We start from the raw sequence: 22,501 nt of genomic DNA, 5'->3' as shown, positions 1-22,501 counted from the left end.
AGGACTTTGTTCTGACTCCTTTTTTCTCTAAATGGAGCAGCAAGTTCCCGGATGTAAAATGTAATTCAGCACGCAACGACAGTTTGACGTGTGTTTGTGTGTGTTGCTAAAGTTACAGGAAGTATGTCTAACCACACAAAGAAGTTTTACTACGTTTTTAAGCCTTTTTTTTTTAACCAGGTCAGTCCCGTTGAGACACAGTGATCTTTTTTCAAGGGCAGTCTGGCCAAGACAGCAACTAAACCAGAACATGCAGTGCAGCAGAGGTCACATAAAATACAAAATCAGACAAGATAAAAACAAACACAGACAGATCAGAGTAATAAAGTCAAATAATGGGGCTGTGATGTAAAGCAGGAGCAAGATTCTAGTTTCCCAACAAGGTTTTTCTGACTGTGTTCCAAGAGAGAAATTAGTTACCGTAATTAAGCCAGAAACTATTTTGCAGTATGACTAAATGTAAATATATCATAATCATTCATTGTTGTTACTGCCACTTAATTAGTAAAACTATGTACGTTGGTCAGATCTTACATAAGTTTTGATTCATTTTAGCTCACATTATGTTGTAAATCTTTTTATTTGCTATGTCAATTAGTGTGTGCTTCTAAAATAAATTGAAAGGCACTGTTTCTACTATTGTCTTTAATATATAAATCAATATGTCACCCAAATTACAAGCCTAAAAGAACATAAAAGTGATGATCTGCTATGGTTAAAATTTTAAATAAAATGTGTTGTTTACTTAGTATATATGGATATAATTTACAATTTTATTTTTCAAATATGCATATTTCATTAGATGCAACTTCATTGTCGTTACATTTAAATATTGATTATCGAATGCAAAGAAGCTGCAAACTACTGTTCAAAATGGCTCAGATCACATGTAGCAAGCCCTCAAGACAAGTGTGAACACGCGCCAAAATGTTTTCACTCAAACCACTTCCCAAGGTGTTCTGGGACGCATCTGACCGCATCTGCTCTGTCGTGGGAACAGTGTGGTGAATGGGTTTCGGGACAGCCCCGTGTTTCTGGATGAAATCATGTTGTCTGAGTTATACATTCTGCCCAAATTTCCAAAAAAACTTTGGAAAAGAACATGGAGGTCTGTGCCTGGGTCTGGAGTACGGAGGAGGATTAGAGCCACTGGAAAAAGAAAAAAAACTATCTTGAATTCTGACTTTAAACTCAGAGTGAGGCACACTTGATTTAACAGCTTAAGTAACTTCCACTCCTTTTGCCAAAAATCGCCACATAAACCTGAGCTCCACTTCCTTGAACTTTGGTCTTTAGCTGTATACAGTGATCGTAAGATTACAGTTCAGTTTCAGGGGGCGGAGGATTGAGCTATTTGGTGGAGAACTGCATCTTATGCAGAAATTGAAGACAGCGATTCAGAGCTGCATGATCTATGAGCACGATGACATCTCGGTCCATCTGCACAGAGAAAATAAAATAAAATGAGTTGTTTTCTTCCCCACGTGCACATACATACATGTTGAAGTGATTTTTCTGTAATTTTTTTTTTTTACAGAAATTGTAAGACATTTTAAATCCAGTGCATTGCTTGCAGTAGACAGCATAAACCTAACAGGTAAAGACAGAAGCAGAGTGATAAACTGCAAAGGACACTTCTTTGCTGGCTCTCGGAGGAGGCGGACGCTTTTTCGATCGCTCCCTACTTTGCTTCTCCCTCCCTATCGTCTCTGCTTGCTGCTCTCTGTCTCGTCTGTTTTACTGGAGGAATCACTTGACTTGGTTTTTCGAACAAACCAAATATCAACCATGGAATTGATCAGCTGGTCTCTCTACGCAATTGATACGAGTTTTTCAACAAAGAGCACAGGAGCCGGGGATCCTGTCTGTCCGGACGGGACTCGGCATGCTGGGTATGTGATGGACGCCCGGGAGAAGTGGAGGGGTGTCACATGCCTGGCACCCCTGTCCGTCGAGGTCATTGTGGATGATTACATTTTCGGATTTATGATGATCGGTCTGCTGCTGATTGGCCGGTGCTGCGACTTGATCCTCTGGAGGATTAAGAAGACCGCCACCACAAAAGACGTCCAAGGGAGGACGGTCTTTTCAAATCAACGGGCAAAAGCTGAGGCTGACCGTTTGTGCGAACTCTTTCGAAAGGTGGACATTTTGGGTTATGGACGATTGAGACGCAAGTTGGATGTCACCATCGCCGAGAGGGTTAAGCCAGCTTCTGTCTGAAATGTGGAGAAACCGAGCAAAGGAAGGTCAAACGGCTCCTTCCACAGCAAAACAAGATAACTTCTGATTGTGTTTGGCGCCCCTGGAATACTAAACAAATCTCCCTGAAGATTCAAGACAAGACTGATTGCTTTGTCTATTTTCCCTCTCTCACTCTCAGCTGCAACCCAAGTTCACTTTGGACTGCTTCATTCAAGGCCGTCCCGGCAACTACCATCTGAGTTGGAGCGCAACGGGGAGGCGGGCCAAACCACACACACGCGTACACGGACTGATGAACTGAAATGCCACATACATGCCACACACACTCCCTCCCCCATTTTCAACGTCTCCACCACACCTTTCTGCTGACGACCAGTGGTGATGACGTGGTGCACTGATGTATAGCTGCGACTGCTGATCCGTTAGTCTGATAGCAACTTGTCTCGTGTTTTTTTGCTATGTATGTGCGCAGGTTGGCTTTTTTTGGTCTCTCACTTCTAATCACGACTCCCTTCGGAACCGTGATCTGAATTGATGTATCTTTTTTTACCACCACTCCTCCCCCCCCCCCCCCCCCCCCCCCCAATTTCTGTCTGAGTTTCTTTAACTCTGTTTCCTTTTCAAGACGGAGCGCCGTAATTGGCTGCCTGGGCGTCTTAAAAACCCATGCAATTTCGTTGCACTTGTAACTTTGGTAAGTTGTTGCGATGACAATAAAGACAATTCTGAATTCTGACAGGGAGAGCAGCACGACACAACCTACTCTTATGAGGTTATGAGGTCCTGTGGTTGTGACATTATCACAGCTGTGTGACAGCGGATGCTGTGGAAAGCGTAGACCGGGTTTAAAGAACCACTGCCCGGTTTAAAGAACCACTGCCCTGTGTAGACCAGTAGAACTGTGGCTCTAATCTTTCACTCAGTCGTTGCTGCAACTGAAGCAAACAACAGCAGCATTTGGCACAGCGACAGATCACTGACTTATTGTGACAAAAGAATAAAACTTTAATGGATTTGAGGATTATTGTCAGGCAGCTCAGTCATTTATAATAAGCACTACGGGCAGTCACTATCCTTCACATCTGTAGCCATTTTACATTTTTGCAAATGCCAAGCACAAAGCAGCTATCATTTTCACTCATTTTCTGTTCTTCCATTGAGGATATTTCTTCCTCAGGAACTCCTCGACCTCGTAAAAACTCTGCCCAGTCCAGGACCGACTGTCCTCATGTGGCTGCTCACCTGTTCCTACACCTCAGTGCCACTGAGTCAGTGGCCCTCCAAATTGGTCCCTCACAGGTACCTTAAGGTCAGAATTCTGAGAAAAGGTCAGAATTTAAGATTCTTTTTTTCGGTGCCCCTAATTCTCTTCCGTAGATAGTTTTATTTCATGACAAATCTAGTCTTCTTATTAGTTCCAAAATTAAAACTAACCACAAATCCTTTGAAAGTCTCACTCCTAATCTCATCAACTCCCACTAGAAAACACAGAAGACATTTCAAGTTATAGTCGTGAATCATCCTCCATCTCCACACTTTAAATTTTCATCTAGATTCTCAAAATTTCTCTCCAAATCAGTACTGAGCTCAGATAAAGTCACATATTGAATGACATTAACACTCATGCAAATGTTGATAATAGCCTCAACACTGTATTCACTTCATTACTTGACAAAGGTGGCTTTTTGCTGAAGGAGAAAAGCCCATTAATTTTATTTTAATCACACCATTGATCTTGTTCTCACTCATGGTATTGACAATAACAATGATTAAGAAAGATGTACTTTAGTCATAGAAAGTTGAGTATTTACTGTCTGCAGTACCACTCCTCGCCACAGGTGGCGGTAGCGGCCGTAGGCGCCGCTGTGCAGCCTGCTGGCAGCGGTCAGAGGTGAGAGGTCAGTCCCGTGGAAACATGGTGGAGCACGGGGACATCCGCGTGGTTCACCGAGGAGGCAGTAAAATAAACTTCAGGGTTCCTGTCATCAGTAGCGACTCCAGGTCAGTGTGTGGCTTCAGCGCGGGGATGGTCGGTGGAGAGCGGCGGCGGTTCCAGACAGTTTACGGTGTTTTTTATCAGTCGGAGTCTGAGTTAGCCGTTAGCATTAGCAACAGGCTCGCTGTTGATGTGTCTGCTGTTTACATATAATAGCTTCAGCTTTTGACGTTTCCCCCACTTTTCCTACTCGGCATAGCTAAATACACGTTGGGTTTTGAAAGAAACGTGCTTGATTTGAGCCTGTATCGTGAAGGTGAGTTCTGTAAGTGAGTTTGGTCTAAAGTTGTAGTCTGTGAGTGTATTTAATATTGGAGTACTTCTTTGATACATTGCATTATGCGGTGCTCAGCAGTGCAGGCATTTCCAGTGATTCTCAATCTGCTGTGACTCTGAGCTTTGCTGTTGAGTGTGGTAGAGAGATATAAGCCTGTTAAAGGCTCTGATGTGGCTCCACGATGGAGATTTAGATGAACCTCAGATATTTATCCAGGATAACATCTTACTGTGTTCAAGTCTGAGGAAATACAGATATTCCCAGTTTAAATCAGGATCTGCAGATCATTCTAAACCACTGTGGATCAAATCAAACTTGTTGCACCTGTAGCAGTAAATAAGAATTCAGTTAAAACTTTGTGTATGTGTGTAAAGGCTGGAAGATTTTATGATTTGAAATGATTAATTCAAAGAGGAAAACTACTGTAATGAGTCTGTGGTATTTAAAGGAGGATTAGCCTTGATCTAACTGTGGAATTGAAAAACACAAGGAGCATTAAAACATCTATATCTCTTATTTTATGATGAATGATGCATCTTTAGAGAAAATCTTTTTGCTGTTTTAATAAGGGTAAATGGTGCAATAGTATTTTCTTTATTCCACAAAATAAATACTTTTTTTTTTGATAATTATTAGTGTGTTTTTGAGACAAATCATTAAGTAAAAACCTTTTACTCAGATGAGTGACCAACAATCTATTAAAACGTTTTACTATCTTTAGTTTAGTTTAGTTTAGTTTAGTTTAGTTTAGTTTATTTGTTTCTTTCGTTTAAAACAACACAAAGACAATAAACAAAAAAGATGAAAATACATCAATGTCATCAATCTAGACACCAACAAACGAAAGAAAAGGAGCAGAAAGAAGAACAATCTTATTATATCTGCCCCTTTACATACAGTATTTGAATAAATACAATTTAACAATACTCAAAAACTCATATTCAGTAAATCAAAAAATCAAAAAATAAAAAATGTTTTCACCCGCAACAACTTAGTTTTCATTTACATATTTTTCTAGTATGGAATTTTTTATATGTTTCTTAAATGCCATAATTGTTTTACACTCTTTGATTTCCTGTTTCAGAGCATTCCATAAGTTCACTCCTTTTACCACAATGTTTCTTTCTTTGATTTTGGTTCTGAATCTGGGTTTTTTGAACACGTCTATTCCTTTAAGATTGTATATACTGGTTCTTATTTCAAATATATTCTGAAGGTCTTTAAATTGTGATTTTGATCATGTTTAGAGTATTTTTAACACAGTTTTACTAAACATTAGCTTTCAATAATTTTTGTGACTGAAAAAGATGATTGTGATTGAAAAAGATGTTGAAAGACTTTGAAAGAATCCATTAAAGAATTAATTTCTTCATATGTTCTTACTTTCTTGTTTTGTCTGACAATAACATCTCAGCGTTTCTCTGTTTAATTTTTTCTTTATTTAATTTTACTTATTTGTTATCTAGAGATGTCCTCATGTACATTACACCTGAGCTTCAGTCTCTGCACTGGCTGCCGGTGTGTCAAAGGATTCATTTTAAAATCCATAAAGCTTTGTGTAGTGGAATTTTTGGTGAATCAGAGCCAAAGATGACGAGTCAAGGTGTTGACACTGCACAAGGAGGATTTATTGAGGATTGCATAGGAAGCACACACAAATCACCTAATTGAGAGCAAGGCTGTTGCTCCGGGGAGAATCCAACCCGACTCTGGCATGACTTCTGGCCACGCCATCTCATATAGCTAGATCTCACAAGACTAGCAGACGCTGTTTCCAAGTGACTTCAGACAAAACAGAGCGGCCTTCACACTGTGCTCCTGAGAACTTCGAAAACAAAGCATTATTCCATATCACTTTGAATGGTCTCAGACCTAAATACATCTCAGATTTACTTGTACAATATGAAAACTGCAGACCTCCCGGGTCTTCAGGAAGACATTTGCAAAGTGTTCAAAGAATCAATAGAGATAAGAGTGAGCAGATTTTAGCCCCTACGCCCCTCACCTGTGGAGCAATCATTCTAAACATATGCTGCGCAGAATGAAAGGTGGAGTTTTGTAGCGGGTTTTCTTGTTTTTGTGTTGCTGCAGGTTTCTGTTATGCGCCTCTGGTCAGTGTGTGAAGGTGTTCAGCACGTCCACAGAGGAGTGTATCCACGACCTGCAAGGACACACCGACCTGGTGACTGGTGTGCTGCTCAGGCCCTCCAACCACCTGCAGGTACCAGCATCGCTCCACAGGGGGCGCTCTGACCATCTGTACCTCCACAACCTGAGCATTTCCATAATTCATACGGAGACATTTTCATTGACTTCATCTTTTCATTTTATCTGTTTATTACTTTTTGTTTTTCACATTAACTCTTTGTCCCAACATTTCACGTGCTTAACTATTTGGTATTTATTGTCCTCTTCATCATTGTATTGATTGATGTGTGATTTGTAATTGTCTTAAGTATTTCAGTCCATTTCTTTTTCTTTTTATGGTAATATTCACTCTCTTTTCACCTTTGAAAATGCTTTTTTTTCCCCACCATCAGTTTTTCTTTTCCATTTATGTCGTTCTTCCTTGTTTTCTCTTGTTATCAGTCTTTCAATGAAGCACTTTGAATTGCACCAACCTGCATAGAAAGTCGTGTATGAACATTTTGACTACATCAGTGACAGGTTGACGCTGCATTTTTTCTGATTATTAATTGGCATTTTGTGGTACTTAGAGATTTAAAGTTTGATACAGAAACATTTCTTGTCTTTGTTGTCATGTTTGTGGTGTGATGAAGCCTTCCTGCTGTGTTGCAGGTCTACTCGTGCTCACTAGATGGCACTGTCAGACTGTGGGACTTCACAGATGGCATTCTCATTAAGGTAATACCTACATTTGGTCACTGGGTCTGTGATACTCACCCTGTCTGTTTAACTCGTTTTTATAAACGTGTATTTGATTGCTAACAATCACACGTGTAATAATGTAATTATTTTGTCTATTTTCAATATGTTGTAATGCAAATAACGTGATTCTAGTTTAACATACAAGTTCTGGCAACATTGAAATAATATCTTGCATTAATTAAATGATTTAACTCATCATTGAATTCTAATCAAAAAGTATAATACAGTAGAGATTTTCTCTTAATTTGTATTTTAATCTGTACAGTTATCTTCTTAAAGCAGGTTAATAAAAATGGCAAAGTTATTCATGAATTGAGGATACATGTGGTTCCATTCATATGGAAATGATTTCAATAGAAAACACAAAAGTTTGGTTGCGTTTTGAGGGTCTGTTTAAAGTACAACAGTGCTGGGAGTGACTGAAAATGCTCAGTCTCTGTATAGACAGTGGAATCTTTGCTACGTGCACTCCACAGCTGTAGTAAATAGTTAATCTGCACGTTTGACTAGATGGACATTAACAATAATGGAAGCCTCCAGAGAGGCAGCACTCCAAGTCTATATTCTCATGAGGATTTAGATTCCACTTTGTACAAGTACAGGCCGCGAGAAATAAGAAAATACAATAAATGTACAGAATAGATGTGCCGTACAATAATACCATATATAGACTTTATACTGTGGGTGTGGAGATAAGGTCAGCAGGAGGAGTTTGCATTGAGATTTTGTAGTTTTATAGTTGACAGTCACCCGTAGCAGCAATAATCCAACTTTATCGTCTGTCCACAGCAATGTTTTGTCGATCTGACGGTCATGTTATCTCTTGTAGACATTGGTCATCGGACACCCGCTCTACTCCATCTACGCATCCGCACAGCATGAAGGAGTGATCTTTGCGGTCATCCCCACTGGCGCCGACAAGCGATCTGGTAGGTTCAAGGCCTCTCCGGATTTATTGACCAGTTTTTCTAACTGTTGACTGGAGCGTTTCCAGGTCAGATCAGGTGAGCCTTGTGATGTTAGGAGCAAGAGTCGCTGGAGGCGAGAAGAAACTCGATGAGAGGTCACAGTATGAGAAAGTGTAACAGAGGTTGTGTGTGTGTGTGTGTGTCTGCAGAGTTGTTCCAGCTGGTCGCGGTCCAGCTGCCTCAGAGCGGAGATCAGCTGGCGGAGGTTCGAGAGCTTTCTGCCGTCCTGGACAGCGTCGGCTCCTCCCCGGCAGCCACCGCCTTCGGTAGACAGGTACGCTCGCCTCCCGTCCATCTGTGAAAACGAAGATCTTTAAATAATGTCTCTGCAATGAGGCCTGTCAAATGTTCGCAATCTGCACTCATGGTTACCTCACGTTGTGATCTCACAGGACCCGTTTGAGCTTCTTCAAAGTCACATTGTCTTTAGTGTAATAATATAAATGTATGTATAAGTATCAGGTTATCGGTTTCATTGCAAGATGCATTAAACATTCTGAGTCTTCTCACACATCTTTGCACTCGAAAGAAATTCTCAATTCACAGTGATGAATATTTCCAATATTGTTGAATCTCCACACAAACACTCACACAAATTCAAGAGAAAAATCAGCACACACACTTTAAAAAAAGAAAAGCGACAGTCCATAGATTAAACATTTACAACAAACTATTCGTCCTGCCCGATGGACATTTTAGTCACATTGTATTTTTGTTTGCATTGGTCCACTTTAAAAATCATCAGTTTTAAATGTTAATCTGAGCACCTTGAACACATTTTATGTATCAAAAGTGTTAACATCGTAGAATTATATTAAAATTTGTCTGTAAGTGTGCATATAAACATGTCTAGCACATGTTTGACTTGATGTGTTCCATCAATACAAGCTTTGTCTTATTGTGGCGACCAGCAAGTCCTCCAGACAGAATTGAAGGGTTTTAGGTCACATTGATATTATAGCTGCTTCATATTTTCATCTCAGTCATACAGAATATTTCATTATTTGCTGGATAAATGATTGTGTTACTTTCAGCTTAGTTTGGCGTCATAGTTTCTCAAAACGAAACTTAACGTCTCGTGCTTGACTGGCTGAATGATAACTGTAGTGACGGTGTTGACAGGGGGAGTTCATCGCTTCGGCCCGGGGGCTGCACCTGGAGGTCTTCTTCTTCAGGAAGCAGAAGTCTTACAGGTGAGACCGAATGTTAGGATGGAAATGGGTTTTCCATTCCTGGATTTCCAGTGAATGTCCCGCAATTATTTCAGAACAAGAAAATTAAATGTTAAAAATTGTAATATTTGAGACAAAAGGAATTTTAAGTCTTTTAGCTCTTACTTTATAACAACTCTGTTCCTGCTGAAATGAAATATGATACTTCAAGCTGAGGGGAGTTTATTTTAGTATCTGGCAACTTTGCAAAATATCATGTTGCATCTACCTGGTTACAGTCCAGGTCAAAGGTCACAATGTTGAAATATTTTGGAAAAGCTCAGAATCAACTCTGAACTCTCCTGCAGCTCAAATGACCTGAACAGTGATGTATTACAGCGTTTCACCTACTTCCGTCTGGTGTATTTTTAGATCAACCTGAGGATTTTCAGGGGTTAAAGGTCACACTCAGGTTCCCAAAGTAGTGACATGTACATTTCTGAAGACAAGAGTGCTTCCCTAACATTTTGACCGTTGTTTCCTCAGTATCAACTGTTTAAAATCATATTTTCTTCTCACGTCTGTCGCCGTTTGATATCAACGTGCAACAGATTGAACCTTGACGAATCATGTTTCCATCAACTGTCTGTTCATGCTAAACCGTGTCTCTTTGTGGGGTTTTCAGGTTTTCCCTTAAAGAAGACAACAAAACAGGAGGCAAGAACACGTTTACGTGTATCTCCTGCCACCCGAAGGATGACTGCATCGCCACGGGGCACGAAGACGGAAAGATCCGCCTGTGGTGAGCGACCCCGGAGCCGCCCGTTAACTTCAAACCTCACCCTGCTTTCATGACGCTGACGGCCGCAGCAGTGAACTCACAATCAAACATGAGTTAAATGTGTCGTTGTTCTCATCAGGGTTTTTAAAAAATTCCTGTAAGAGATAGCTTTCTGTGTGCACAGTAACTCACCTGTGTGAGATTTTCTCCGGTGTTTGTCTAACAGCGTTGTTCATTCATTCAGGAGAAACTTTAACCACAAGAAGGAGTACACCTACACCACGCTGCACTGGCACCACGACGCCGTCAGCTCGCTGTGCTTCACTCCAGAAGGTATTCATCCAGTCTGCACCGCCCAAAACATCAACACAGCACGGTCGTATTCGTTTCATTTTCAAACAAATGTGCAAGAAAAAGGAAAAAATAATCAATAAAATGTATGTTTTGATTTGTACATAGATACCGTTTCGATTAACCTTTCTTCTCTTCCGTGCATTTCTTTGAAAAATGATTTTGCTCATACTCTGAGCTTCAACTCCAAACTCATCCACAAATCGTCCCCTCAGACTGATGCACACTTTTCTTTCATGGCGTCTCAGTCTCTGGGGTTTTTTAAGGCTTAAGTCTCCTTTCAGGTTTTATCCACCTTCTCTTTCCATCAACGCGTTCTTCATAACCGGTTATTTCTGGCTTTGTACGTAATTTGTGGTGTTAGAAACGGAGGATTTGTGTGTTCTATTCTCTTTATTGTGTTTGACAGAGAGCTTTTCTAGTCGTTTCCTCAGATCTAGACGAGTGATGAGGAAAACCTTTCTACATGATTCACTTGTTTTTCTCTCCGCGGTGTGATCAGGCACCAACCTGCTGAGCGGAGGTGTGGAGTCGGTGCTCGTCCAGTGGAGATACAACCAGCCGAGCCAGCGGGACTTCCTGCCACGCCTGGGTGGCGCCATCACACACATCACGGTCTCCCCCGACGGAGCGCTGTTCTTCACCTCGCACAGTGACAACAGTAAGGGTTCTTGGGTCACTTCCTACCTGAAAGCCTGTGTGTGTCTGTCCAATAGGGCAGCTGTGAGAGAAGAAGTGATAACGAAGTGGTTGTTTTTGTCCCTGACTTGTTTTTTGCTCGTTTCCTTGCAGAGATCACGATTATTCAGAGCTGTGTTAAAGTGTCGGCTGTGATTCAGGGCCTGGTCAAAGGTGAGTACAGATTATGAGCTACAGCAGCATGTCAGGTGCTCATAAACAGTCTCTGTGGGCTCATTTGTAATAAACACGTCTCCAATAAATAATCTTTATGTCTGTCAGAGGAGAAGTCGCCTGTGAGGGAAGGTCTTTAACCCTCCTGTAAATTCAGTTTAATGAGAATATTTCGCTTTGAGCACCACAGGTGATGATTTTGTGTTTTCCGTTGTTAAATAAAGAACTATGCCCTTTAAAATTGACCTCTGTCTCTCTTGGGTTCACAAACCTTCAGTAAGAAATGGCCTAAACTCTAATCAAGGCATTACTCATTCCAATTTTTTTTTACATTGATGCCAAATGGATCAAGGCAGAAAAAAAGGAGCTTTAAATCCTGAGCAAGGTTCAGTAGAGCCTCTGTTTGTTTGGTGCAGGAGAAAGTGTGAGGACCGAGCTGATGGTGGACCCCCGCAGCAAGGCTCTGGTTCTGAACGGGAAGCCTGGACACCTGCAGTTTTACTCCCTCTGGAGAGACAAGCTGCTCTATAACGTGAGCATCACACTCCGCCCGGCTGCAGACCCCCCCCCCCCGCTGTGCCCCGCTCATTTACGGATTACCAATCCTGCGCTCTTCTGCCCCCAGCTGGACATCGTGCAGCAGGAGTTCATCCACGAAGCGGGCCTGCAGCAGTTTGAGGTGGTCAAGGCTGCGTTTGATGCTTCTGGCACCTGGTTGGCAACCGTTGAGGAAAGGCAGCTAAAAGATGCAGAGCTGGAGTTGAACTTGAAGCTGTGGATATTTGACAACGGGACTCAGAGGTACCAGCGTGTGTGTGTCTCTGTCTCTGTCTCTGTCTCTGTCTCTCTCTCTCTCTCTCTCTCTCTCTCTCTCTCTCTCTCTCTCTCTCTCTCTCTCTTTTTGCTTCAGCAGGAGAACATGCCGCACTAATACCTGTTTTCTTTTACCTTGCTCACCCACCACCGTCGTCTGCAGCTTTGTGCTGAACACGACCATCTCGGCCCCCCACGAGGCTCAGATCACGGCCCTGTGCTTCCAGCAGGCCGCTGACAGCCAGACCACCGTGCTGGTCTCCACCAGCAGGGACGGACACTTCAAAGCCTGGCAGCTGGCGGCGCCGGCGCCGGCCCACACGGAGGGTGAGGACGCCGACTCAGCTCTCAGTCTGGCTGAGCAGACTCTTAATGCCCACTCTGCTTTGATTCACATTTTCATAGCCAAAGATCACTGAGCAACACGTTTTTAGAAATCCTTTTTTTGCCCGCAGACATTCAGTCGTTTTCTCAACACAGCTGGTGGAAAACGGTTCAGTTTTTTTACTTAACGGAGACACGGCAGTGAAACACCAGACGTATGGTCATAATGAAATCCTTCATTTATTTGTACAGTTTGGTTTAATTTGGCTTTAGTCGGCCATAATAAATCAAGGGAACCCACTCCCTTTTTTTTTTTTTTTTTGGGGCACACCTTTGAAATAATCCAGGTCTGCCTACCCCAACAAAAACACCAGCAGATGGGCGTATGTTCTGTGTTTTCTTGAACTTAAAAAAACAAGAACCAGGCAGTTTTAATTCCTTTCTTGTACTATGCTCTACTCTACAATCCGTTCATAACTATTGAGCTCCTGAAAGCAGGATGGCATTTCTGTGGAGTACTAAATATTTTCAGGCCCTGTTTATGCAACATTGTCAAGTGAAAACCAAAAATTAGTTGTCTTGGTTCGGCGTTTGCATGACAGCAGTGATCAGAGCGACTGAAAACCTAACATTTTTCATATAATGCTTTTATATTTGCCAAATCAACTATTTTTCCTCGCTAATCCAATCCTCTTGATGTCTGTTTTTCCTCCCTCCTGGCAGAGGAAGGCCCGTCTTGGTCCTGTGACTTTGTCGGAGCCTATCACGGACTGGTGCCCTACTGCTGCGCCTTCTCAGCCGACGGCTCTCTGCTGGCCGTCGGCTTCCAGGAGGTGGTGACGGTGTGGAGCCCCGCCTCCTGGGAGCTCCTGGCCACCCTGTCGCAGCCACCTGGAACTGTCAGGTGAGAGCTCACACTGTGAGCACTGCAGGCTGTGGAGCCACGGGACTTTTCAGTGCTGGACACGTGATGAAAATGAGCTTTGATGCATGGTCACATGTTGGTCCTCTCACTGAACAGGCTCCTCAAACTACATAGGAACGGTTTGCTATGAAAACCAAAGCAACAACTATACTAAATGTAAATCAAAGGGGAAAATCTAAATGTTGATTTCTTTATTTTGTTGGTCATACGTGAGCTTTACTGTATAACACTGCCCCCACAGGTCAGGAGTGGTATTACTCTGTTTGCTACACATCCATAAGCTCCGTGGAAACGAAACAAATGAGACAAAGGAAAGGCTCTGACTGTATCTCTCTATTTAGCATCATGTTAGAACTCATCACTGAATTGGCACAAAACCGACACATCTTCTCATTACAATTTTGGTTGTATCTGAACAACGTGATGAAATGGGTAAAAAATAAGTTGATACAATTCGTGCTGCTTTGCTTTCAGTTTGAAGGATTCTGTTTAATTGTCAACGCCATAAAAAGCTTGTATCTGTGTGCTGCTACACCGAACTTCTGCACTCATATTAAAATAAGGAACATGAATTTAATTTTTACTGAGTCACCGTGGCTCAAGGGAGTTAGATCATTGTGTTGAAATTCAAATCACTGTTGCCAGCCTAAACAGACCAAACCTTTGCAGAACAGAAGCTTATCACAACCTTGAACCAACAGTTTTCTTTATATCGAGCTGAAATGAAGAGACATCCTGGTTTTTCTTGTGGCCCCTCGGAAAAATTACCGGTTGTCAAACCTCGGCATAAGAAGTCCTAGAATTAACTTTGTCTTTTGTAAAAATATAGAGGTTAGGAGTGAAAAAGAGGGAGCGTCCATGCAGTACCAATTAATAGGAGCATAAAGATGGAAGATATCCCACCAGAGCCTCATCGAATTGATTCACAAAGATGCCAGAAAATGTGAATTTCAGTGAATCATACACTGAATTCTGCAGTCTTGGGTTTTGACGTGTTTGAGGCTCCGTTATGGTGTCTGTCCTGGTCCATGTTCAGAGTGTCGGGTTCAACACACACAGCGAGCATGCTCACAGATCCAGTTGTTTCTATCGAAGTTCCTCAGTCATGGACGTCTGAAGTTTTTCTCAGGAAGAGCATTGAGTTGTTTTCTCACCACAGACTGGAAAAAAGTGCTTCCAGTCAGCCCATTGGCCGCATGGACAGGCTGCAGTTTCGTAACCGACACCCCCCTCTGCTCACAGAGAGGCCCCCCAGGTCACCGAGGACACCAAACTACTGCTGCTGCTCAGTCTCTGCACCACGATTTTGAAATAATTTCAAAAGTCAGACTCAACTTTTTGTCGATCTGCAAAACAAAGTCAGTCGACTTGCAATTTTTTCCTAAAATAAAGGAACCAGACCGAATAAACTCACAGGACTGAAAAAGAGAAGTGGCAATTATCTTTTTTCTTTACTATTTTACACAGATGACAAAGCATCAGATATTCCCACGGAAACTGAATATTCCTGCTTGATACTAACTTTAGTATGGAGGTATTGGTATATTTGGCAGCCCTACCTCCAGTCGATGTTCTCTTGGGACTTAGTAGTTGTAGAGTTGAATCATCCAAAATAGGAATTCAACCTGATCGTCTGTCCATATGAATGTCTGTGTGTCTCCTTTGTTAAAGATTATAGCATGCTGTTTTTACAAAGCAAAAACTATGTAAAAACTGGGATTATCTCACTGTCCTGCAGCATAAATCTGGAATCCGTTACGTTTTCTTGTTGGGATTTATAATGGAATCGTGTCATTTCTGCATGAAACCTTTGCAACTTCTGAAGCTCGGTGAATTCTGGTCGTGTTTTTATATTTCTTACATGAATGCGAGCTTGTCTGAGTTATTCTCGTGTTGCGCACAAACTGTCTTCGTCCAGAAAACTCCAGAAAGAGCTTTTCTTACTGTGTAAATTGGGCCGTGAACAGGAATCTTTGAGTAATGCGACTTCAAAGCGGAATTGGGGGGGCCGGTTTGGGAGACGTCAGTGGTTCGCTGTTTTGACAGCTGCCTGGTGCCCCGTACTTAACTACCACCTATAGATGTGCAGAGCAGGGTCAATTCCTTAACTACACACACCGTACATGTAAAATCCCATTCACTTGACAGAAAATAGAGGATTAGGATGATTAATTTACACTGAAATAAAATATTATTAGAATTTAAATATTAGTTTTTATGTTTAAGTTGGCATGTTTAGTACAGGACGATCACTGTACTCGTTTTACCTCCTAGTTGATAAACATGTAAACATGTTGGACGTGTGAGTAGTGCAGCGAGGACACAGCCGAAGGTCTTCAGGAAGTGTCCATACTCCACTGCGATCTTGTTTACTCGTCCTCCTTCAGCTCTCAGGATGTGCTTCATCAACAGAAAAGAGACGAGAGTTTCCTCTCTGGTCTGAAAGCTTCACTCAGCTAAAAAAAAAAATGCCGTTTACATTTGTTGCTGCTCCTCTTACGGCAGTGACACTGTTTCATTTCAACTGGCAAGTCACAAGACCGGCTTGTTCTTTAGGATAACGGCTCTGATAGCAGTTCAGTCATGACGTCTGCCCAATATAGATAAATACCTGCCAGGTGTTTTACATGTTTCAGCTGATAATGATTCACATCGCTGTTTTCACTTCTTATGCACGTGTGTGAGTAGAAGGGGAGTAACATTTGCCTCCAGAGTGATTTGACCCTTGTTCCATATTCTCCTGAGACTCGGTGGGTTTAGAGTTGACAGTCACTGTCCAGTCGAATGTCTGTTTACGCACCATTTACAGCGTATTATCCTCTGCCCATTACAGAAGCAAACAAACAGCACCCACTAGTGGCCCAGCATGGAAACAGCATTGTTTTTTATCATGTTTCTGTAGACATAATTTTCAAAATGTTGACTTTTCTAAAAGGAAAATGCATAAATGATGCGTTTTCGTTTGAGAAGTTGTCGTGTAAACGGCATTTGAGGCTCAGTAACTCCAGCAGACGAGCTCTGGCTGTTCGCCTCTCGGTGGGTGTTCTCATTTGAAGCCCCTCAAAGTAGAAAACTCCTCAAACGATAATCCTGTGAAATATGTGCAGCGTGAGGATCTGGTTGAGAGTCTTTACAGTCACAAGTATAAAGATTGTTTCCCTCCCCTCCCCCTCTCCTCCAGGGACCTTTGTTTCGGCCGGCTCAGCTGCTCCAAGTATCTGCTGGGAACCACGGCTGGTAATCTGCTGTGCTGCTGGAACCTCCTCACCTGCTCCCGTAAGAAAACTGCTGCCGGTGCAGGAAGTCCGCGTTTTCTCAGTTCCTCTGTGTGATGCGGTTTTCTTCGTTCCTGTGCGACAGTGGAGTGGAGCACGTCCATGGAGATCAGCCTGCTGCTGGCCGACCCCCTCTCGGAGAACATGGCCGCCTTCTGCTTTCAGAGCGGATGCACCGACTGTAAGACACTGAAACCTCCACTTCTGTCCGCTCTGATTGAAGTCTACCAAGCTGATCCACTCAACTCCTTGCCGTTCCTGTGTTTTCCCCGCTTCTAGTATTTGTGTTCAAGCCCAGCGAGCCTCGGCCGCTGTTTTCCCATAAGGCCGTGTGCTCGGGGAAGGTGACGCGGGCCGTGTTCGCCCCGAGGGAGGAGATGCTGGAGAGCTGCGAGGAGAGCAGCCAGTGGCTGAACCGCTCGCAGCTGTACTTCCTGTCACAGCAGACGGTACGACAGGAACACACTGACAGCCACTGGTGGGCGCCGCTGTTTGATTACTCAGAGATGGAGTCCAAGTGTTTTATGAAAGTTACGGTTTCGCCCATTTCCATGGAGGCCGAATCAGCATTTTCTAAAAGGTCCAATTTGAGAGCCGTTTTCAGTTGGTCTGACCACCGTTGTCTTGTAAATGGACACCCAGCACACAACAATAGTGTTTTCTCTTAAAATCGTTACGTAAACAAGGCCTAAATACTGAGTTCGAAGTCGTTTTTTGGAGTTTATAGCATGAATTTTTTTTATGAATCAAACCTCATTGTTCCTTCCGTCTGTTCCCTCTGCAGGACCTCATGACGTTCATCACCAAGGCAGAAGAGGACAGAATGACGGACCGCAGGAAACAGGTGGATGCACAGGTTTTCCTCAGACATTCAGCGAGGCTGTATCAGGTTATCTGGCACAACAAGAGACTCAATTTCCAACAGAATGAATCAAAGCTATTGATCAGAGCCCACTCAGCTGCTGCTGCTGCTTCTGGTTTCTCCAGAAAAACACAAACGATGAATATTAAAAGCAATGATAGTAAATAATTTCACAATAATACAGACAAGTTCAGTTATTAATACAGTTATAAACACACTTGCAGTTCAGGAAAGAAAAACCCAATCTGTTAATATTGGAACTTGTTTGTTAGTTTTGGAAATAAAAAGAGATGTTTTCATCCAAAGCTCCTGGAAAATGAACAGTCCTCAGATAGAAAGATCAGTGTGAGGAGATGTCAAGTTGAATTTTTTACAAGATAATGTTGATGTTGAATCTTTAGAAGTGAACTTTTTTAATCTTGTTTTGGACAAGTTTTAATGTAAAAGTGAATCTGGAAGCTCTGCTCTGTAGTTAGAATCTATCTTACACAGTTATTACTACACTTCAAATCCCAGTAAGCTTATTTTACAGCTGCTTCGGTTGTTAAAGTTTTGTATGTCAATAAGATTGACTGCACTGAATCTGGATGATGATGATGGTCCTCAGTAATGCTTTGTTCTCCTGGGAGTAATGTTTGATCCTTCTTCCCCGTGCAGCTGGTGATTGATGACAGCGTTGCCATGACGCCGTTCTACCTGTTGCTGGGGAAACACCTGCCTCAGCATCAGGACCGGCGGGACGCGGCGAGCGGCCTGACCCCGGAGAGCACGCCGCTGCCCCAGAGCTCTGCTGCCATCAAAGAGGTCGGTGATCCCGCCACGAGCGGAACCGTTCACGCCGTGCGTTGGGGTGTGTGTGTGTGAGTGTGATGTGTTCCCTCCCCGCAGCTCCTCCACACGCCGGCCCACGTCCTGCCCTCCACCTCCTTCCTCTGCTCCATGTTCGTGCAGTCCCTGCTCGTCTCCGTCACAGGCAGCAGGTCAGGAAACATTCTCCCCTCTTATCAACACTGAGTTCATGTTTTTCTGAGAAAGACTGAAAAGTGTCTTAAACTAGTATTTTCTTTTGCCGTAGTATCTCTACTTTTTCCACCTCTCTGTTTAGTTTTATGTATCACACACGACATAGAGAAGGGCAAAAAAAAAAAAAAACAATGTGATCAGGATTCGGAAAGTGTGTGGCAGGGAGCCCTGAAGACCTCTGAACCCCGGATCTGTGGCTGACAGGTCTGGATAATCCACCATCTGCTGCCGATGCAGACAGAGCCGAGCTTTAACCAGCAGCGGACTGGATCTGGACAGGCAGGGGAGCTGAAAACCAGAGAGCTGAGCTGGAATTTAAATGGATCCCGATAACACAGACAGATAAAGAGCTCAAGCAGCAACACATTCCACCGGGCTATTTTTAACCCTCCGCTCACAATACTTTAAAGTGTAAAGAAACGCCCAAGAACTGAAACATTTCAAAAAGCATTAAAGTGACCCAAAAAACACGAAACACCAAAGATAATTTGGAAGATATAGCTAAGCCTTAATAAGAACAATGGAGTTTTCTTTATTTCAGAAACATTAATGTAGTGACAAGGAAGAAGCCAACAGTGTTCATTAACAACAATATTATCCACTCATGAATTACATTTTCTCATGAATTTAAGAACCGCTGGATTAAGAGGATTCAGCATCTATGATTTGAGTTTTCTTTATTTTTAGACTCCTTGTGTTCAGTTTTCAAGAGAAAACGTTAAACTTGACGCTCCTCTCAAAACAAGAAAGAATTGGTTTATTTGTGGATTCATGATGAGCTGAAAAAAGTCTTTGGATCTGTAAATTTTGCAGATGTTTTATGTTTGTTTTTCACGTGTTTTGTTGTTGGGGAAAAATGTGACTCCACAACATAATCAAGTCAGCATGACAGACACATGATGCAGCAGTTTGACATTAATACACAAACTGATATTCTCTCGTTTCCCATGTCCGACCTGCTGAGTCATGTCAGCGTCTTTATTTTCTCTCCCTCGTGGCCTCAGAGAGGAAGACAAACACGCAGAGGAGGAAATGGAGAGTGAGAAAGAGGAAGAGGATTCAGAGGGGGAAATGGAATCCGGCACCTCGAGACCGGAGCGGGCGGCGGCGGGCGGCCCCCCCACGGAGCCAGCCGCCCCGGCGCTGACCAAAGCTGAGGCGAAAGAACTGAGGAGGCTGAGGAAGGCGGACCACAGCTGGCTCACAGGCCTCCTGGACTCCTAAACCACCGGAGTGGACAGAAAGAGACACTCCTCAGGTCCTCGCCTGTTACACGTTTGCGAGTCTTTGCAGGTTTTCTCTCTGAAACAGTCGACTCTTTGTTGTACAGCCTGAGTCGTCACAAATCCTCTTGCCAACTGAAACAAGCTCGCACCTGAATGCCAGCGTCACTCTGGATAATGTTCTGCAGTGAAATAAATGTTTTTATACATGCCACTCGCAGCAGGATTTCTCTTCATGTTGCTGCCGATCACCGCATTTACACGGCAACCTTTCACATGATTCAGATGTTTTGTTTGCTTTTTTTCAATAAAAGCTTATTTTGTTATTACAGAAATATCTGGTATCGCTTCTTAAATACCGTAGTACCATTTAATCCAGCAAAATGATTCACAATGCACTGATCCAAATCCAGGTATTTCACATGATGTCAACCATGAGGCCTGTGGGCCAAAAGTGGCCCCCAAGAAGCTCCAATCCAGCCTGCCAAACCATGAAGAAAATGAACAAAAAGTTCAAAGAAAACATTTATTTTTGGATCTTAAATAGGTTTTCGAACATTTCACCAAAAGGTTTCATGTTGAGATTGTATTCATGTTTGGCAGTAATAGTTTTTTTGTAAAAATATAGACATATCTCTTGTTCTGTGACTCTTTCATAACAGCGTCAGGAGAAGTGGTGGAGTTTTCTCTCTCACTTCAGGGTCAAAGGAAGAAAAGAGCTATCAGTAGTGAAAAGTTGTGTGAGGTGAAGGTTTTGTGGGATGATCTCCATGTTGCTGACAGCTCTGTGTTTAATGAGATTTCATCACTGTGCAGGTGGAATAAATCTTTTACCCCTGCAGTAAAAACACTGAAGGTCAGATGTGTAACTAGATCGAGGGAAATGTTTCTGCAATCATCCTTCTAAATATATCTCATCCTGCTTTTCAGTTGTCTTGTTTATAGTGTGGCCAGGTTTTTGCCAGTGAAGAAAGTGTGATACTCCAACATAAACGTTTCACATCACATGATGAAGATATCCGACAGACATGGAGGATTTCTGTCATAATGTGGAACTGATGTATTTTGCATTGCTTCACTTCAAAGGCATTTCTAAACATTGTAATGTGTCTTCATTGTGTCTAAAATATATGAATCATTTGTACATGATGCAAATATGTCACGACTGCTTGTTTTCTATTTAGAGAAACTGAATCACCCTCGCTGAAGAATCCATTCAGGGAACGATCAGAGCGCAGTAGATCTTCAGAATCCTGGAACAAGCTGCTTTTGGGAGCTTTTGAAGAGCTGTGCTAAATTTGAATTAATTTTAACTTGCAAATTTAACATTAATTTAAATTTAGCACCCAGTTCTTCACGTCAGTGGGTTTTCCTCACGGACTCCTCAGAATGTTAACTCCACAGCGCGGCTCTAAAAGGGTCCGTTCCTTTGGAAATGTGTTTTTATTTTTAGCATCTTCCTGAGGTCTTTTTTTGTCAAGTCTTTGTCAGATAGCAGAGCAGACGTAGAGTCTGTCTCTCTCTCCTTTACTGCAGGATCTCTGACAATGGGTGTATAAGTTTGTGGTGTGAGCCTCCAGCCTCCATCACCCCTTCACCCCTGACCAGAACCAGGGTTTGATTCACTGCCCACAATCTATCCATCTTGGCATTTGTTTTTCTCTTTTAAAGTATCTTGGAATGACTGTGTGTTTGTGTGTGTGTGTGTGTGTGTGTGTGTGTGTGAGTGTGTGAGTGTGTGTGTGAGTGTATATATATATATATATATATGTATATATATATACTATATATATATATGTATATGTATATATATGTATATGTATATATATATATATATATATATATGTGTATATGTATATGTATATGTATATATATATATATATATATATATATATATATATATATATATATACACACACATTTTTTTTTACTACAGAAATAAAACTGGATAAATTATAATGAAATAGAACAGAATATTCTCCCGCACCATGCTCCTCCTCCTCCTCCTCCTCCCCCTCCATCTTTCCTCCTCTTACAACCTGTTTTCTGTCCCAGAGTTCAAACTGACACCTTTTTATTTTTCTTTCCCAGTATTGTGATGTAATGGAGGCGGTCACGTATGTAACCGACCTTTTCTCACATTGTTGTGTAAGCTGGTGACCTTTGACATATATCTGTGTCTTAAAAGGGAGATCAGGTTGAGGAAATTGCTGGAAATTGTTTTAATGGAATCACAGCTGTGATGAGACTCCTGGGCAGTGCGTTGCATAACTCAGCCTTGACGGTGACCTTGGCGTCTTGATGGTGCTGTAAAGTCACACGACCTGAGTAAGCTCCCTCGGATGGAGAAGGTCACGTTTTGCTCCCAGGCTTCAACGAGACAAGGTTCCTCTCAGCGTTTTTCACTTCCTTTCTGGATCAGGTGCCTCTTGCTGCTGATAACGCAGCTGCGGCGTGCATGATCTGCACTTTTTTCTTTCCATTTTTCTTTTTCCTTTTTGAGAATCAGTTGGCCCGCGCCCTGGCAATCGAACTGGGTCACCCGGTGTGTCTTTATCAAGCGGAGAGCTTTATCTGCCGCTTTTA

General features: G+C 42.4%; 1 protein-coding gene across 1 annotated transcript; it reads left to right on the top strand.

Annotated features, from left to right (window-relative positions):
• Positions 1-4,102: 4,102 nt before the first annotated feature.
• wdr75 (WD repeat domain 75) lies at positions 4,103-21,029 on the top strand. The gene is made up of 21 exons (XM_030112718.1): positions 4,103-4,206; positions 6,570-6,699; positions 7,278-7,343; positions 8,197-8,296; positions 8,485-8,609; positions 9,458-9,528; positions 10,172-10,288; positions 10,512-10,600; positions 11,121-11,279; positions 11,411-11,470; positions 11,887-12,002; positions 12,096-12,271; positions 12,447-12,610; positions 13,331-13,511; positions 16,714-16,808; positions 16,893-16,988; positions 17,087-17,256; positions 17,592-17,651; positions 18,327-18,473; positions 18,558-18,649; positions 19,697-21,029. Exons 1-21 carry the CDS (start codon positions 4,121-4,123, stop codon positions 19,914-19,916), a joined length of 2,520 nt encoding a protein of 839 aa, XP_029968578.1. The 5' UTR covers positions 4,103-4,120; the 3' UTR covers positions 19,917-21,029.
• The last annotated feature ends 1,472 nt before the right edge of the window (positions 21,030-22,501 follow it).

This window comes from Salarias fasciatus, chromosome 16 (assembly GCF_902148845.1).
Source record: "Salarias fasciatus chromosome 16, fSalaFa1.1, whole genome shotgun sequence".
Taxonomy (NCBI): Eukaryota; Metazoa; Chordata; class Actinopteri; order Blenniiformes; family Blenniidae; genus Salarias; species Salarias fasciatus.
Note: the sequence above shows the minus strand (reverse complement) of the source record. Positions and strands in the feature narration are given on the sequence as shown.